An 18,123-nucleotide genomic window follows, 5' to 3' on the forward strand; every position below is an offset into this window, starting at 1 on the left:
ATTTTCTTTCTCACCTGTGGCTCTAAGAGCTTTTCGACGTCTGGTGTGACATAAAAGATGATCCCATCAAGTGCACCAGACAAAGTGACACCACGAACAAGCAAAATGCATAACACAATATAAGGGAAGATGACCATAAAGTAGGCCACCTGTGAACAGGAATGAACAAGGTATTAACCGAAAAAAAGGGACGTGATTAACCAGTGTATTACTTTGTAGTTATAAACCAATTCAGACTCATGAAATGATATTAACTACGTTTCTGTTTTCCCATGTCGCTTCAAGAGGTTACTAAACCTAGACTTCTTCTCTGTAAAGTGGGATATCTTGCTTGTCCGAGATGAGGTCATCCGAGAAAAACCAGACGTATATATACAACAAGATGAGGGAACATGGCTGGATTCGAAACGAAAAATTGATAGAAAATAGAATAACTGGAAGCGAAATACACCTGCAAAGCAGAACCTATAATTATATAGGCCACACTCGAAAAAACCAGAACTGAAGGAAACGCTAGATATTTCCGAGACTAACGGTCTCAGCAATATCTGGCGTCTCCTTTCTGATTTGTTGTCGCTTCTTTTGTGTTTAGTACCTGTCTTACTTAACTAGCATTTTGTAGATTAACTTCAATTGGAGATGGTGTCGCGAGGTGCAAAATAACACTAGATGTCGCGATGTAATCTCTTTGAGGCGAAAGGATTCATGTTCACGGCATGGGTAGCAGCGTCGATCCAAACGTATAAAAAATAAACACAGCTTAAAAAAAATTAACAGTGTTAATAAAGATAAAAACTGCAAAATAACACTAGATGTCGCGATGTAACCTCTTTGAGGCGAAAGGATTCATGTTCACGCGCTTACCGTTGTACTAAATGGTTCTAAATAAAGTGTGTACTTGAAAATCTGAACTACATCCCTGAGTAAAAAGACCGAGCTCTGATAAATATCTACACTAATAAAGTTACCTCCGCCATTTTTGTAACAGAGGTATGGAAACCGCCAGATGTTCCCAAGTCCGACGGTATAGCCGATACAGGAAGCTATGAAGTCAGCTTTCGAGGTCCATTTCTCTCGCTGTTCGCTCACAGCAGAGCTTTCTTCTACCTTTATAACAACGGGTTGAACCTTATTCGTCATATTTTCAACTTCTCACAAGAATTTGTGCTACATTTTACAAATACAAGCTCACACCTCAAACTAAATGTACTTCCTTGTTGAAACCAAACCGAGAAGTGATTATGATGTCATAGAATGTAATGAGGTAATTTGGTTCTGATGTCATTGATCAACTGATTATTATGGCGGAACGTTGAATGTAATCAACTAAAAAACCGTATTTTTTATTGATTGAACAACTCTGTGATGAATTTGCCTCCTTAATTTCATTGCTAAGCCCACAAGTTATCACCTTTCTTTGTTCTGTTTTCCCACATGACGCTTTCGTCATTTAATTGTTTAATGGTTGAGTCTGGCTGTATGCAGGACATAGTTCACATTTAAACCTGGTAATGGCCTGACTATTCACAGAGTTTCTGTGGCGCAGTATTTGATCACCAAAACGAGTATTACAATGGCCTCGTACACAAAAAGTCACAAAATGCAAGTGTTCAATGACTTACCTGAACCGTGGATAATACAAGAAAGGAAACGGAACACTACCGATCTTATGATGATTCATCTAAACATCAATAGCTGCCAAATCAAACTGGATGATCTGATATTACTCAACAAGGAATTGAAGTCACATGTAATTTTTCTGTCAGAGACTAAGATCGACTCTTCCTATACCAATGCACAGGTGGCTCTTGAAGGATATCATACCTACAGGAAGGATAGAAAAAAGGGTCATGGTGGCCTGATGGCATATTTCTCATCTAAGATGGTATCTCATCGTGTAAAGCTTCCTAAGCAGTATAAATTACTTGAAGTTCTGGCCATAAATGCAACAATAAACAACAATGATGTGTTGTTTGTTGGTATTTATCGAACCCCAAAAGTAACTGGCACTGATTGCTACCGTAAACTGGAAGAGGAATTTAATGGGCCATTTTACAGTTGTGTACTTAGTAGCCAAGCCTTTGATTCAGAGTGAGGCTAAAGATGACCTTGTCATGATAGAGACCCCTATCTAGTTAGCATGATAACAAAGTGATTTACATTTGAAAGGCAGCAAGGTTTGTATCATAACAAGGTCATCCCCAGCCTCCCTCCTGTTCAAAGGCTTGGCAACCAAGCACACAACCGTAAAATGGACTATTCACTGCGCATGTGGGCTACGATGGAATGTAACACACTCGTACTTACGGGAGACCTGAACCTTGACAGATTAAGACCAGAACGCACAGAAGGGAAAATTTTGCTCAGTCTAGAGGACGATTATGGTCTGGAGTGTCTAATTAAGGATCCAACCAGAATTATGCCTACATCTGAAACTCTTCTGGATGTGATCCTTACTAACAAGCCAGAGCTTTTTAAAGCAAGTGGAGTACTAAATCCAGAAATGAGTGACCACCATCTAGTGTATGGGATTATGAAGCATAGGGTGTCTCAGCATGAAAGAAAAGTAGTTACATTTAGGAGTACTAAAACACTGGATGTTGAAAAACTCAATGAAGATTTATCTTGTGCTCCATGGAACGTAATAGATACCTTTAATACTCTTGATGAGAAGTATCTTTTTTGGGAGTCCCTTTTCAACACCATAGTAGAGAAGCACATGCCTACTAAGAGAGTGAGGTTTCGTAAAGTCGATGTGCCATACATGACACCTGAATGGAAAAGGGCAATCAAAATGAAAAGGAAATTTGCCAAGCAATATGCCCAAAGCAGAACAGAGGAAAACTGCGAGCTCAAGAGAATATGGAGAAATAAAGCTACTAGCTACAGACGAAAATCTATCAAAGAATATTGGAAACAAAAGGCAGATGACCTTAAAGCTAAGCCAAGCGAGTTGTATAAAACCTTCAAGCCATTTCTTAGCGATAAGAAGTAGCCTATAGGCGAGATCCACATTAAAGCAAACGAGAGAATTGAGAAGGACCAAGAAAAAGTAGCAAATGTTCTGGCAAACTACTTTTCTACGATGGCCAATGATATAGGTGGAGCAGGTGTCAATTGCTTAAATGAGGACAATTTGTCGAGTCATCCAAGCCTCACTAACATGTGCAATGCAAATAAGAGCAACCTCAAGAACTTCTACTTTCAATCACTCAGTAGAAATGCAGTTAAGTTAGCCCTTGAGAAACTAAACGTTAGAGAGGCCTGTGGTTATGACTCTATGTCTTCTAGAATGTTAAGGCTAGCCTCAAGTGGCATAGCAAATTCCTTAACAAATCTTTTTAATGAGTGTATAAGGAAAGATGAATGGCCTCAAGCATGAATGAAAGGAGAGTGGAGTCCAGTCCACACTGAAGAAGGATAACCGGCCGCGGATGAAAGAAACTATCGTCCAATAACATTGCTAAATACAGTAGATAAGGTTTTCGAGTCTATGATCAGCATACAAGTGAATAATCATATTGATTCCAAGCTCAATCCCTGCATATCGGCATTCAGAAAAAAACACAGTACTGTTGTGAAACTACTTTGCTAAAACTGACTGAAGATTGGAAGCTGGATGTGGATTCTAAGCAATTTATTGGAATACTGTCAACAGACATGAGTAAAGCATCAGTTGAATTCCCTACATCCATCACTCATGATAAATAAACTTAAGGCGTATGGCTTTTCAGAGGAATCTCTCAGCTTGATGAAATCATATTTCTCCAAGCGACAAAACAGAGTCAATTAACTAAATGGAGTCACCTGCAGTTTGAAGGATGCTATTAGAGGATGCCCTCAGGAGTCATCATTTGGACCCTTACTGTGGAACATTTTTCAAAATGATATGACCTATATAGTGCAAGCTTGTCAATGTACGCAGACGATCATCAGCTGTATGTAAAGGGGTATTCAGTTGACTGCGTGGAACAACTTTTAACTAATGGGGGGCACACCATATCAAAATGGTACAAAGAAAACTTTTTGAAGGGAAATTACGACAAGTACAATTTAATGTTATTAGGCAGGAAAAACAAAAACGAGGATAGTCCATCTATCAATATTAAGATTGATGAACAGGTTATTAAATCATCACCAGACTTGAAGTTACAGGGAGTAACACTAGATGATGAACTTAGTTTCAGTACTCATATAAGTGATATATGTAAAATGGCAAGTAGGAAAGTTGGTGTTCTAGTACGTCTCAGAAAAATGATTCCAGGAGAAGCCAAGTTACAATTGTACAAATCAGCAATTCTACCTAACTTAACATATTGTCACATAGTGTGGCATTTTTGCAAAGCATCTGATGCAAGAAAACTAGAAAGGGTACAAGAATGGGCATTACGTGCTGTATATAATGATAGAAACGCTACGTATGAGGAACTCCTAGAGAAGGGAAGACTCTCTAATCTTAAGAACAGACGGTTACAAGATATACTAATTTTAATGTATAAGGTTAAAAATTCACTAGCTCCAGAGCATGTATGTAATATGTTTTTTCAGGAAGATAAGCATTATAACTTACGAAGTGATTTTCCTGTTCCAAGTTATAATACTGTTAAGTATGGCAAGCACAGTATCAGATATTTAGGCCCACACATATGGGGCAAGATAAGCCAGGAACTACGCAGTAAGACCAGTCTTCAGGCATTCAGGAGAGGGTTGCGTGCTCTTAATGTGCTTCGCTTTCTTGATGGCACGTGTGGCTGCTGTGCATGCTCATCTTAAAGAGGTGGGTATGCATGGTGGCTTTTGCTGTGTGGTTGCCTGGTGTATTGGGAGTGTGCTCCCCTACCCTCTATTTAAATTCGTCTTATTTAAATTTTCTAGACTTTTAACTTTCGGAATTCTGTGTATACATTCTATTGCTGCTTATATGATTGTCTGTAACAATTTTATATATTGATGCTCTATATATATATTAATGATATTTTGAGAATATATCCTTAATATTTTTACATATACTCTATTTAATCTTATATTATACTCATGTTATTAATTTATAGTGTCCACAATTAGCTTTTAGCTAAATACCTTGACACTTCAATAAAGTTTATGTATGTATGTATGTATGTATGTGTGTTCAAATGAAAACTCCAATTGGCTGACGTGATAACTGTAACCGCTACTTGCAGTGTGCGCGCTTTGTCACACTGCTAATGAACCGAACGCGTCACGCCAGTTCAGTTGTGTTCTTTACAAATGAGTAAAGGCTATTAGTTTCGAAAGAAACTGTTTGGGGCTGCGTCGTTGGGGGTAACGAAATAATTTGGATATATCACCAAAGTTGAAATGGTAAATTGGCCACCGTAACGATTACAAAAGCTGACGTTTCGAGCGTTAGCCCATCGTCGGAGCGAACAGAGGAATTGTGGGTTGTGTGTGCTTTTAAAGGCAGAAAATGGAGCTACTCTTGTTTTTCTCGTTGCCATGTTCCCACCAGTAACGTAGCTCCATTTTCTTCCTTTAAAAGCACACACAACCCACAATTCCTCTATTCGCTCTGACGAAGGGCTAACGCTCGAAACGTCAGCTTTTGTAATCGTTTAACCATGTTCTACAAGATTCTCCATGGCGAAGTCCAGATGGAACTCCCAAAGTACATCAAGAAGAAAAACCGTCAATTAAAATCATATCATAAGGATAAATACATAGAAATAAAACCGAACACCGAAACGTATAAGAATTCATTTTATTGTAGAACAATCAAAGACTGGAACTCCTTACCAAATAGTGTTTCTGGAATTGATAAACTAATTAATTTTAAAGATGCAATTAGGGAAATTTAACTTTTAACATATGTATATATATATATATCATTTAATTTTACATTTTTTTTATCTCATTTTGTTAATTATTATTGTTATTTTATAACTTGCGTGATGGTCCCCCTTTGCAAGACTAATAAATGTAGATGTAGATCGTTACGGTGGCCAATTTACCATTTCAACTTTGTTGATATATCCAAATTATTGCGTTCTTTACAGTCTCGATTAGAGCAAAAATTTGCATATCTAGGTAAAAAGGAAATAACAGCTTCACATCTTTTATTCGGTTTACATGCTTACCTTGCAGACGTGAAAAAAAACTAGCCTCATTCTTGTGATAGCCCCATGCCCTTTATGGGGCCTTGGTCACGAAGACAACATCGAGCTCGGATTTCTTAATCGTGACTCTGCTGAAGCGCTTTTCGGGGTCACGCAAATCAGGTGCGAGTGGAAACTGGGAACCAACTGATTTCAAAATGGCCGAAGTGACGGAACTTATGCGAAAGTATTTTACCAGTCCTAGTATGTTGAAAAGGTGATCGAAAATTCTACCGAGGTCTACTGGAGCTTGATAGCTCTGTAAAATATGGCAGGTATGTCAAATTTGAAGGACGACGACAGTTCCAGTTTTTATACTACCCCTGGCGATGACGTCTTCCATTTTTCGAATCTCTCCCCAAGTCATATGTCCATACTTGAAGAGAGCGGACCATTTGTTGCTCTAGTATTGTCCTGTTGGGATAATTTGTTGGGGCCGAGACTGCAACATGTGTGGAGAGGAAATGGAGACACGGAGTCCCAGGTAAAATTAGACATTGATGAGTCGATGCAATTACAAATTATCGTCTTGGCCAAAAGTTTGAGCAAAAGACGCAAGTGTTTATGTGTAGACCCTCCTTGATCTGCATGGTAATTCTTCTATCTGGCTGCTGAGCCTTTTCCTCAAGCAACTTTTCAGAAAAATTTGTGTTAAGAGTACGATTTCACCCTCAAGTCGATCAGTTCGAATGCCTCTTCGTATTTGTTTGCCGACAAATTGTATCAATCCTGGATCCCAAGATCTCATTAGTATTTCTCTTAACTGTCCTCTAAACATCTCTTGTGATGTTAGTTCTGAGAATTTAGCATTGGATCAAGCAATAATCCCCTGATTGATTTTTTTCTTAATTCTCCTCACTTGTCTGCTTGAAATTATGTGGATGTTGAAAGGAGAATTTTTTTATTGGTCACTCCTGTGAGCCAAAGGGTTAAGATGTGATACATTTTTGTTAAATTCAACAATATCCACTAACTGAAGGTTTAAAGCTAGAGTAAGTGTTGTAAATGGTGTTGGTTGATTGGCATGGGTTCAAAGAGCTTGTATTTTAACAAGGTGCCTTTTTTTGGACAGGAAAATAGTGTCAAGTATGTGGTTGGCCGAACTCTCCATGGAGAACTCTTGCGGGATGCTCCTGAGAATGTGGTGGACACAAAACTATTTGTGCTGAAGGACCACGGCATTGTGTGCCATTCATTTATTTTCTCAGGCTGTGACAAGTCAGGCACCAACCTCTCTGGTCTTTCGCTCATCATTCCATTCTCAGAATTTAAAAATTACTTGCCACTATTGGAGTTGGTGGAGGAGCGAGTAAAGATTCTTATCGCAAAGTTGAGAGTCTTACAAGCCAAGGTAATGTTACTTTACTGATGTCACATTTTCAGTGTCCGTTAAGTTTTAAATTTGCTTGTCACGGGTGATGCAGTAGAATTAAAAACTTGTCTGAAAAGCATGAAAAAAACAAATTGTAAGCCTTGCATTATGCTTAATTTTTTTTTAATTACATGTAACTGTTGTGCCATACTTTGGAACTAATTCATGCCAAATCAGGTTGTCACTAAGCTTCAGCTGTCCACAAAATCACTGGATGAAAAAAGTGGCGATATCTAACTGAATTTTTGGTTGGTGATTGCCTGCTAAACCACATTGTGTACTTCTGAGGTTATATTCGGACAGAAAGCTGTTGGATTTGAATGTTATCTTTGAGCTGCCTACTTAAAATTTCAGGCCGCAGCCTACAACATCCTGTACCCTCTCAGCTTCAACCCCTGCTTAAATGTTCATAAGTCCCTTTAGTGAAGTTAAATTTCATCAAAGGCATACCGGTGTATGTCTCAGAGTCATATTACTTCTCATTTAATTAATTCTTCCCTGTATTAAACAGGACTTGGCATCTTCCCTGTCTGCATTCAGCAAGTATCTACCTCGCTTTATCCAGACCATCACAAGTCTGAAAACAGCCGGCATCCCTGATTCCATTCCAGTGAGTTTTCAGTCTATAGATTAAAAGTAAAGATTATGGAATGATCATCAGTTTGAAGAAGACCTAAAACCATGGCTAAATGAGGTGACACTCATGGCTCGACACTCACTTTTCAACTTACTAGCCAAGTGGCTAGTGATGTAGTGACATCTTAGATGTTAAGACAATTTCAGTTGGTTTACTAGTCAAAGTGGCTAGTGGAAATAAAAAACCACTAGCCAAAACTGAATTTCTACTAGTTGATGGCTAGTGGCTACTGTTAGTGTCAAGCCCTGACACCACTTTGATCACATGCAAGCAACTACAGCTGTATAGAAGCCACATATAGAGAGTAATATCATTTCTTCCTTGTTATATGGCCCTTACATGCACAGTCCCATAGAAGACCATTATGAAAGCTAATGTCAGTGTGTAACCATAGAGCCAAAGAGGTTGACATAAACTGGTCTGGAAAAAGCCTTCCAGTTCTTACCTACATGGCCTTTAAGTCACACGCAGCCTGCATATCACGACCTCAAGCCATTTATTTTCCTCTTAGGCCCTCCCACTTGTTCAGTAAGTATGTAATTTATCGCATGTTAGGAAAACTGGACAAATTCTTTGCTTCTTGAGCCACTATTGCTAATTTAGTAGTTCTGTCAAGGATATTTGAGATCAAAACAGACCCAGAAACTTCTATGATGTTTTGTTTTAAAACATCTGCCAAGCAATTGTCTAAAACTATCTCTTGATTATCATAATACCATTTATGTGAGGAATTTTGCTCTTGAAATTATTTTATATTTCTAATTTTACTCTATGATTTAGTTGAGTGAGACTTCCTTTGGCCCAGGACAAGCAAACAGTCTAGATGATCACTTCCTCAGAAGGTGCTGAACATAATCACTACTTTTGTTTTGTTTGTCTGTTGTCTTCTTATAGTCAATCACTTTTTTTAGCTAGTATTCTACACAGTGTATATAATCCAAAAAAATATTTTTGCTGGGGTGCAATTGGTCAATAATTAAAACACATCACATGACCATATATCCCCCAATGAAAACAGGGGGATATTGGAGGGTATACCCGAAGTGATATTCCAGGCTATTTTTCAAACCGTATCTCCTCTAATGGAAAACTCTGCACTTTTAAAAAACTTAATTCCAAATGAGGAACATTGTTTGTTTTTAACTGAAGGAGGAACAAGTTTTTTTTGTTCATAAAATCTTAACAGAAAACATTGAAAAGTGAACATCCCTTGCTTTAAATAGTAACCTGTTTGTAAACATTTTTCCCTTGCATTGAAAAATATTTGAAGGATAAAAACAGTATGATATCTTTGCATATTTTCACGCCAAATGGAGGCTATTGTTTATCTATAGGGTCTCCCCCCTACTTCCCACATCTTTGCTCAGGCTTTTGCTGTTTCTTTGTATCCTATCAAATTGAAATATTGTAAATTGGTTAACCATTGTGAATTTTCAACATTTGGGGAACTTTTGATTCTCTTTTTCCACTGATCAGAGAACTCTTATTGAAACATAAATCATAACCTGCAGTGCAGGTGCAATTTCGGTGGACAAGTGCTTGGTGAAAATTATAGCTGCCATCTGTGATTTTTACACTGCTGAAGGCTGGGGAGAGAAAGAAATTTGTGCTAAGTGACGGTTGAAAAGAAGCAGAGGGGAGGGGGTGGGGCAATGAATATCACTTTTTTTACATTTCCCCTCCCTCCTCCCCCACCGTTAACTCTTACTTCAAATCAAACATGGCCCGTTGAATAAACGATCGCGAACGTCTTAAATCATGAATGAGCTATCAAAATTTGCCACAAGCATACATGCATGTCGAGTTGTTTCAGGGGAATCGTGCATTCGGGGCTGAAGTTGGGGTATACGGTCTTGCATACATTTAAGAGGTAGAGGGGTTTTTTAAAATTTTTCTTTGCTCCGAAGTACGGGAAATAATGTAAGTGTTATTGAATGCTTTTCTTAACTGCACTTGTCTGTTTTGTTTTGGCAGAGTCATCACGTCTCACTTGCAAACATTTGGAAGTACTCTAGTAGTAGGGAAAGCCTTGGATAAAGTCAACTCGGTAAGCTACGGATTTGTTACTTTGTACAAGTTTTTAATATTGCAATTTTTCAATAGCACATGAAGTGGATATTAGTTTTTTGTAGGTCCTTTCATGATGAACCACAGTACTTAGTTCTTATTAATCGAGCGGGAGCTCTGTATGGGAGAATCTTGACCGAGTTCAAGATTCTCCCATACAGACCAACCTAACTTGGCTAATAAGTTGTTTAACTATGCTTTGTCTTATATGCCAATTTTTTATTTTCTTTGTACATGTATTACCTTTTTTTTCTAGACCGGTCTAGATACCGGTCTAGATGGGAAAATCTAGACCGCTTTCAATATTGATTTCAGCCAATCAAATTCGTGAATTGATGGTAGTTCCCAGTCCTTGTGGGACACAGCCATCTAATAAAGTGTGTTAAAGAATGATTTATTCAAATACCACTCGTTTTCCCGCCCTTTTGTGGTTTAACTGCTGAGGACAGCGGGCTTCGGTACTCCATTTTTCCTTTAGCGGCCATCTTGGTTTTGTTATGTTTTGAGCTCAAAGCAAATTACTTTCTTTGACGACTTCTTCCTGCCTTTTCAACTGTTCTGGTATCGAGAACACAGTGTACATGCACATGTTTTCCTCCGCTCTCGGTGATCAGTAAATTGAAACTAATGCTAACGGATCAAACTAAGAGGTCCCATCCTTTTTCCTTTTTGGGCAAGCAAAACTTCCTGTTTGATTACCCTGATGATTTCTTCATTGCAGATGGTTAATACTTTGGCATTGATGCTTTCTCCAGAGGAGCGCAAGCGGTCGCGGTATGCAGTAGATACATTTTCTAATGACAGCAGTGACTTTTATGACTCCGATTTATACGTGCAGGGCTTGTTAAAGGTACGTGTGCTTATTGCACTTAAAGGACACGCCATTGCGATTGCAGGGTTGTTGCTGAGCGCCGGCAACGAGCGAAATTTACCGGCGAAGAAAAAGGCAACCGCCGGCTGGATTTTGGCTGGTAATCGCTCGAAAGAAGATGAGTCTTGATTTTTGTACGGTTTAAGTGAAAAAAATATACCTTGCCGTTTGAAAACAAAAAGGCGAAAATAAATACCCAAGTACATCTAAGCCGCAGAATTATTAAAGATGAAATGAAGTATTGCTTTGAATTCACTGATCTTAACTGGTCTATAATGTCTCTCTCTATTTCGCATCGCCATTTTGTAAACTCAAAGCTTGGTAAACCCGCGGACAAGATGTTGCAAACGACTGGACGCAGTCGGCTGGTTGGCTTTCTCAACCAGCAGGTCATTTTTTCAGTTACAACCCTCGATTTTTGTATGTATTAAATGCATTCAAAATTTTTCTTTTCGTGCCTCAGAGTTCCAAAGAGCTGTTTGGTCTTCCAGTGAAAGGCATTATCACCAGTAGCCTGCCCAGTACTCTGGTTGACATGGATACGATGGAAGTCAAACAGACGTGCCCCTTTAACGAGCACATCATCATCCGCCGAGAGTTTATTAACATTGAGTTAGCACTTTTGTCCGAAGAAGCAGAGGATGCACCTGTTTTCCCGGAATTGTAAGTTCCATAGTAGAAAGTACTGAAAGTGGCCTTAGAAATGTCTGTAGAGATGTTTTCGATTGAGCGCCAAAAATAATCTATGATTGTTTTGGTTTTGCTAAACTTCGCTCTGTGATTGGGTCAGACAGAGGAACAGGCGCCCTGAAGCACTTTAATGGATTTTCGGACCCCAACCCCCTCCCCCCTTCAGCGCTCGAATGCGTTTTTGGACCCCGACCCCTTCCCCCTCGCAGCGCTCGAATGCATTTTTGGACCCCAACTCCCCCCTCCCACCCCCTGCAGCGCTCGAATGTATTTTCAGACACAACCCCCCTGCAGTGCTTGTATGTATTCCCGGACCCCAACCGTCCCTCCCCTTTCCAAACCCAACTGCCAAGCCCTGGATGAAAATTATTAGAATTTTTGTTTAATTCTTTTGTTTATTGCAATATTATTTTTGGGTGTGGTAGGAGTACATTCCTTTGTTTTCTCTTTGTTGCAGGGGTTTGCTCCATAACTCGGAAGAAATCGGTCTCTTGGTACAAACATTCCTGCATGACGTAAGTATTCTGTTCATCGAGAACAAGTGTTCTTGTGTTATACTTGGTAGGTGAGAGCGCGACACTAACGGTAGCCAAGTAGCCACAGACCAGTAGAAATACAGTTTTGGCGAGTGGTTTTCGATTTCCACTAGCCAGTTTGCCTAGTAAACAAACTAAAATTCTCGTAACATCTTGCCACTTGGCTAGTAAGTTGAAAAGTTGGTGTCAAGCCCTGTTGGTGAACTTATAAGTCGTCTTCGGTAGAATTCCACTCAGCTCATCCAGTACAAAAGATTTTATTCAAATTTCTGGAGTTCATAGACAGAGTTAAGTCTTTTACCCAAGTTGTGTCACCCCTCGATATTACTGCGATCCACTTTTGGACAAAAGTCTTCAACATATTCCCCCATCTACTTCCCAACACAATATTTGGGCATGGATGGTTACTGTTGGGTTTGGGAGGGGATACTGCCATCAACTATTACTGTTTGCGTATTTTGTGCACACGTTGCACGATTCACATTTCAATTATCGTGTGTTCTCCTTCTTTCCAGATCCAAATTCTTCCCTATGTTTGTGGTGTTCGTGAAGGATTCATTGACAACTTTTTACGACTTCTCGACCGAAAAGGTCTCGCTCTCATCAAATACCTGGAAACACAATCGTATGTATGGCCCCTTTAATCCAATAACTTCACTACCTCACCGAACTGAACTGACGAAAAATTGTCATTTAATGTCAGCATCCGAGTCGGCACCCACTCTCCGTTAATCCACCATTAGCCCTTACTTGATATCAGTTGACTGTTGTTGTATGGCGTGGGGGAAGGGGTAGATGCGTAATTGCTCAAAAACTGTTATCGATCAATTTTGTAAATGCTTTAGATGCGATAACTCCAACGCCTTTACAAAGATCCGAGCTTTTGATCATAAAACCACTTCTACCGTAAGTTATCGATAATGAGTATCGCAATTTCTTAGGAACGATAGCGAGGTGATTATTACTGATACAACTGATCAGCCATTAAAATTTCTGATGTGTTATGCATTAAAGATAACCCACCCCTCCCGTTCAATCATATCATAAACCCCTCCCCCACGAAAAAGCCTGAACCGAGGGTTTCTTTTGCCGGGGGTCAAAAATTCTCCTTGAACTTTTGTTCGGAAAGCTCCCACGGCCCCCAAACAGGTTTCAGGTGGTTAGAACTATGTTGGAATTCCTATACTAGTAAATTCTTCCACTCCCAAGTTTTCATTTGAAATTACCTTTTAATCTCCGCGTAACTTTTATCATTTACTTAATAGTACAAATGGGTTAAGGTCTTCCTACCTACCTCTTCAAACTCTACAACGATTTTTTATGGAATTGAATTTGAACAGATTCCTTCCTCGCACATAGCATGTGGCTTTTTAGCTCTAGCCTATTCCCAGCTTTCAGTTAGTAAAGCGAAGCGCGATGATGAACTGCGTTAGTGAAAATCAGCCGATTCGCCTTTAATCTACCGCTTATAAGCGAATCTAATTATTCTCAAATTACCGCATACATGCTGATAAAGTAGGACCTATTTACCTACCGAGATTAGATTACCGAGAACAAAACAAAGGCCAAAACAAAACAAAACAAAGGAAAACAAAACAAAGGAAATGATTTCAGAATGTCTTCGGTATCGCAGTCGCACTTGACATGTCGCAAGGTTCAAGCGAAAGAGGAAAATTCATCGCTTTTACATCTGGTAAAAAGAGATCATGGATAAAATTCCACGCGTGAAAATTACTGAAGAACAGAAAAACATTCTGAAATCATTTCCTTTATATTGTTTTCCTTTGTTTTGTTTTGTTTTGGCCTTTGTTTTGTTCTCGGTAATCTAATCTCGGTAGGTAAATAGGTCCTACTTTATCAGCATGTATGCGGTAATTTGAGAATAATTAGATTCGCTTATAAGCGGTAGATTAAAGGCGAATCGGGTGTGAAAATAGAAGGACGGAGGTCTGGGTCGGGTTTTTGTCACGCGACTCGACCCAAACCTCTCTTGTTTTCGCTCTGCCACTGTGGATTGCGGCGTTTACCACTTTGCTCCGTTTTACCAACTGAACGCGTTGAACAGGCTATTCAGCTCAGATATTAGTGGCGCACATCTATTATTTGAAGTTGTTCAGCCCCCATCGAAGCCTGGCAAATACCTTTAACCTGTCTAAATCATGCTTCAGGTCATTTGGTACGATGCCACTTAATGACGCAGCTAAGCGGCAGTTACGTCAGGACTTACAGCTGGCAACTGAAGCTGATTACTCCATTGTCTTGACACGGGCAGAGAAATTACATCCGGGGATTTACACGTTTTTAAAAGGCGATCCCAGGCAAAACGCGGACCGTGTCCAGGCCCTTTTCGAGTCGTTTTGAAGACCACGAGAAAAGAGAGGAAACCGGAAAGAAGCAACTGTGACCAATGGCAATTGATCTGTCCAGCCTCGTTCTCATCAGGCTCTAGTCGCTGTTGGCTTCAGTTAGTTTCTAAATGTTTTTGGACATGCAGACATCCCTGATCGCTTTTTTTAATACGTTGTGATGTGGATCGTCTGAGACTGTCGTATGTTTGATAACCAACCAATAAACGCCTCCGTTCTTAAGGATAGCATTTGGCTGTTTAGATAAGTGTCGAAAACGTTGATTAAAATCTGAGAAATTGCAAGAAATCGTTTGAAGAAGAGTGTACAAGAAAATTAAATCAAAGGATATTTTGAAAGTGAGTTCAAATTTGATATGCCATGGCAGTCGATTGGAGATGATCCTTATATATTGATTCCAATCTAGGCAATGGAAAAACTTAATTAAAGCTTGCAAAAATTAAAGCCTTCAGAAGACATGAATTGGTGACTTCCTAACTAAACCACGGTTAATAAGTGGAACGCGCTCTCGAATTTCGTCAAAGGCCTGAATTTTTAAGGCCTTGGTTTATTGTAGTTTTGAGTATAAATTTTGTTCTCAGTTGTAAATAAAGCTTTCAAAAGTGCACTGTTTTAAGAATATCCAAAATAAAGAAAAATTATTTTCCTATATGCTTTAGTTTCAATAACTTGTTTTGTATGGTTGGTCAGAAATCACTAATAACTAGCCAGTCTATGGAATTTTTGTCCTATTCTGTTTATACATACAATAATAAAAGATAAACCTTTATCCATATCTCTTTTTGAAATGTCGAATTTCAAACAGGAAATTTTTCAAACCATAACTCTTATTTACTTTTTTTACATCATTAAAATTATTTCATTTTCAGAGTTCGGTTAACCAGTTTGACAGGCAATAAAATTTTGCATTTTTATTTACATTCTATTTACTATTGGCCTTTCAGGCAACCCGCATTATTACCCTTACCACTCGGAGAATGGAGAAAATTAAAAATGATGACTTAGAGTACTGTGCATGAATAATTCAGTTTCGGATTAGACTCTGGATTTCAGAGGAAATGAAAATCTTGTTTATGGCAAGGCTAAGGTGAAATTGAAAAATTTCAAAGTTCGGCTTTCGCATTACATTATTTTGTCCTGTATCGTTGATTTTTCCACATTATGGAAAGTGTTCCAAGCAACTAAGAGAAGGCTATTATCTTTTACTCCTTTTTAACAAGAACACTTGTGATCAGTTTTCATTTTAATTTAGCTTTTGTTTCCAAGTATTTTTCATTGATATTTAAGTGCATCCAAGATACACTTTGCATTACCAACAGAACTCGGCGGAAATTGTCAATGGAGTCAATAAATAAGATCAATTTCATCGATCATTTGTTTCTTTTTTTGAGTCACTAAATAGAAAGACAGGTGATCCGCGAGTAATTAAAAAAAAAAAAAAAAAACTTGAATCCACAGAAATAGGTGAGGTTCAGTCTATTTTTCTGATCATGAGGTAATTTACCGATGTCTGCGAAATCCAACATTCGAATGGGGAATAGCATAACATCGTCTTTTTAACTTCGAAATAGCTAGCTTGAGTCGCTAGAAAACTTGTGGAATCGAATGAAACACGATTCCATTGCTGTCTTGCATTGGCCTGCAGATCCCACGCTGCAAGCGAATATTTTAAACGAAATTTTTGTCGAACATCATGGGCCCTGCATCTAAATGTGAAACAAGCAATTTGCCAGTTGCGAACGCAACTGATCTTTACCACGTCATATCTGTCTGCTCAGCTGTGATTGTGGCAGCAACTTCGCCTCTCTCAGTGTTAGGTAATGTTCTAGTTTGTCTGGCTATGTGGAGAAATCAGTCCATGAGAAGCCCGTCATGTTTTCTTCTCGGTATGTTATCCTTCGAGTACTTTCTATGTGGGTTAATTTTTCAACCGTGTTATGCAGCAAAAGAGCTAGCTGTTGCACTGAAAAGGCTGAAACAGGAGGCAATGTTTTTGTCAGAGAGGAGTGCAGTTTGGTTCTATGTTCATTTGATAGTTGGCGGCTTCGGGACGTTTTTAGTAGCTACTACTATACTCACTGTCACATTAATGGCTGTGGAAAGGTGGATGCATGTGACTCAAAGGCGCTGGGTAAATCTGAGTCGCGTTTGTAAACTCTTCATTGCTCTTCTTTCTCAGTCAATACTGCTGGTAGTGTTTCGTTCGCTGGAATTATTAACACCAGGATCCTTCTGCAATGCTATAAATACACTCGTGCTATGCCAGTTCTCATTTTGCTTTACAACGACTACCATCACATATATTCAAGTCTTGTTCAAAATTCGTCGCCACAAACGACAAATTCAGGCAAGTTTTTCATCTCAGAATGCCCCGCGGTTGTCGTGTGTCAACTTGGCGAAGTACAAGAAATCCGTGTTCACTATTTTTTACAACCTACTACTGTTTTATTTCTGTTACTTTCCATTTGCTGTCAGTATAATTTTAATGATGTCATTTGAAGACTCTCTGGTTTTAAGGGCGACTTTTAAAATATCAGTGATGTTACTTTTTGTATCATCTGTACTCAACCCTTGGCTGTATTACTGGAGAATAAGGGAAATTCGTAACGGAGCTAGGATGGTTTTGAAGAAATTAGTCTGCAGAGGTGGAAACGCGCGCGACTCTGAGAGAGGAACTACGAATAACGACTAATCATTAATATTTGGGTTAATCTTGAAAAAACTGATAAATAAAGGGTGTAAGTCTTTTAATGAAATTGTGGTACTACGTGAGTAGGGGAGGGAGGGGCGGTCACCCATAGCGAACGGTAAACGCTTAATACAGGATTTTGGCAACTAACTGCTCTTTATTCTAATTTTGAAATGGCATAACTTATTCATCTTATTACGGGATTTTGGTTCTTACGAATATTGTATTGATTCAGTCGCATTTAATTTACATCTTACTTTGAATGCAAGACAAAAAACTTGTTTTTATAGAAAAAAAAAGGCAAAGTAAAGCAAAACGAAACAAAGCAAAACAAAACAAAAATAAACAAGAAATTAAAATTAAAAAATCAAACCAACAAAACAAAACAAAAAGCCCAGAAATATGGTTAGAAGTTTTGTTTTTATGTTCCATTAACAGTGATATGAGAAAAGACGCACTTTAGTGCAAAAAATAAGTGTTTGAGTCTGAATTAATTATATATATGAAAACATTACCCAGTTCTGATTGGTGAAGATAAATGCAGTTTTCAGGTAATTCAGTGCAGAAGAGGGTTAATTCAGTGCAAAGAAAGTAACAAGCCAGACATTCTGATTAGTCAATAATCAAACAAACTCACAGAAATACCAAATTCACTGAACAATTCCTTGAACTGTTTGGCCGGACTTTGGACTTTTTTACGCCTTAAAGATGTGAAAATTTCATTTTATCTTATAGACCATTTTTATAAATGGCTGCCGGATTAA

At 38.7% G+C, this 18,123-nt stretch overlaps 4 protein-coding genes across 4 annotated transcripts; 3 read left to right on the plus strand and 1 right to left on the minus strand.

Annotated features, from left to right (window-relative positions):
• Positions 1 to 22: 22 nt before the first annotated feature.
• Positions 23 to 1,211, minus strand: LOC148720654 (sodium- and chloride-dependent GABA transporter 1-like). The gene is made up of 2 exons (XM_088739310.1): positions 969 to 1,211; positions 23 to 149 (listed from the first exon to the last, which is right to left on the minus strand). The coding sequence occupies exons 1-2, from the start codon at positions 1,138 to 1,140 to the stop codon at positions 67 to 69; spliced, it is 255 nt and encodes an 84-aa protein (XP_088595436.1). The 5' UTR covers positions 1,141 to 1,211; the 3' UTR covers positions 23 to 66.
• A 2,704-nt stretch (positions 1,212 to 3,915) lies between these two features.
• On the plus strand, positions 3,916 to 4,773 carry LOC148720655 (uncharacterized). Its single transcript, XM_088737657.1, has one exon. It carries the CDS (start codon positions 3,916 to 3,918, stop codon positions 4,771 to 4,773), a length of 858 nt encoding a protein of 285 aa, XP_088593783.1.
• A 1,481-nt stretch (positions 4,774 to 6,254) lies between these two features.
• LOC111338003 (guanine nucleotide exchange factor C9orf72 homolog) lies at positions 6,255 to 15,319 on the plus strand. Its single transcript, XM_022944410.2, has 10 exons — positions 6,255 to 6,615; positions 7,204 to 7,482; positions 8,015 to 8,113; positions 8,921 to 8,982; positions 10,115 to 10,187; positions 10,929 to 11,057; positions 11,542 to 11,741; positions 12,226 to 12,283; positions 12,820 to 12,929; positions 14,473 to 15,319. The coding sequence occupies exons 1-10, from the start codon at positions 6,400 to 6,402 to the stop codon at positions 14,663 to 14,665; spliced, it is 1,419 nt and encodes a 472-aa protein (XP_022800145.2). The 5' UTR covers positions 6,255 to 6,399; the 3' UTR covers positions 14,666 to 15,319.
• A 137-nt stretch (positions 15,320 to 15,456) lies between these two features.
• Positions 15,457 to 17,751, plus strand: LOC148720656 (uncharacterized). Its single transcript, XM_088738174.1, has one exon. It carries the CDS (start codon positions 16,364 to 16,366, stop codon positions 17,360 to 17,362), a length of 999 nt encoding a protein of 332 aa, XP_088594300.1. The 5' UTR covers positions 15,457 to 16,363; the 3' UTR covers positions 17,363 to 17,751.
• Positions 17,752 to 18,123: the final 372 nt, after the last annotated feature.

Source organism: Stylophora pistillata, chromosome 11 (assembly GCF_964205215.1).
Source record: "Stylophora pistillata chromosome 11, jaStyPist1.2, whole genome shotgun sequence".
NCBI classification, from domain to species: domain Eukaryota; kingdom Metazoa; phylum Cnidaria; class Anthozoa; order Scleractinia; family Pocilloporidae; genus Stylophora; species Stylophora pistillata.

What these genes read in the sequence shown, in the direction of transcription:
- LOC148720654 (XM_088739310.1), bottom strand. Translation starts at nt 1,140, where the DNA reads ATGACGAATAAGGTTCAACCCGTTGTTATAAAGGTAGAAGAAAGCTCT. An exon ending in CTGTTACAAAAATGGCGGAG is followed by an intron (nt 150 to 968) that starts GTAACTTTATTA and finishes TCCTGTTCACAG; the next exon opens with GTGGCCTACTTTATGGTCAT.
- LOC111338003 (XM_022944410.2), top strand. Translation starts at nt 6,400, where the DNA reads ATGGCAGGTATGTCAAATTTGAAGGACGACGACAGTTCCAGTTTTTAT. An exon ending in GATGATCACTTCCTCAGAAG is followed by an intron (nt 8,983 to 10,114) that starts GTGCTGAACATA and finishes TTGTTTTGGCAG; the next exon opens with AGTCATCACGTCTCACTTGC. An exon ending in AAATACCTGGAAACACAATC is followed by an intron (nt 12,930 to 14,472) that starts GTATGTATGGCC and finishes ATCATGCTTCAG; the next exon opens with GTCATTTGGTACGATGCCAC.
- LOC148720656 (XM_088738174.1), top strand. Translation starts at nt 16,364, where the DNA reads ATGGGCCCTGCATCTAAATGTGAAACAAGCAATTTGCCAGTTGCGAAC.
- LOC148720655 (XM_088737657.1), top strand. Translation starts at nt 3,916, where the DNA reads ATGTACGCAGACGATCATCAGCTGTATGTAAAGGGGTATTCAGTTGAC.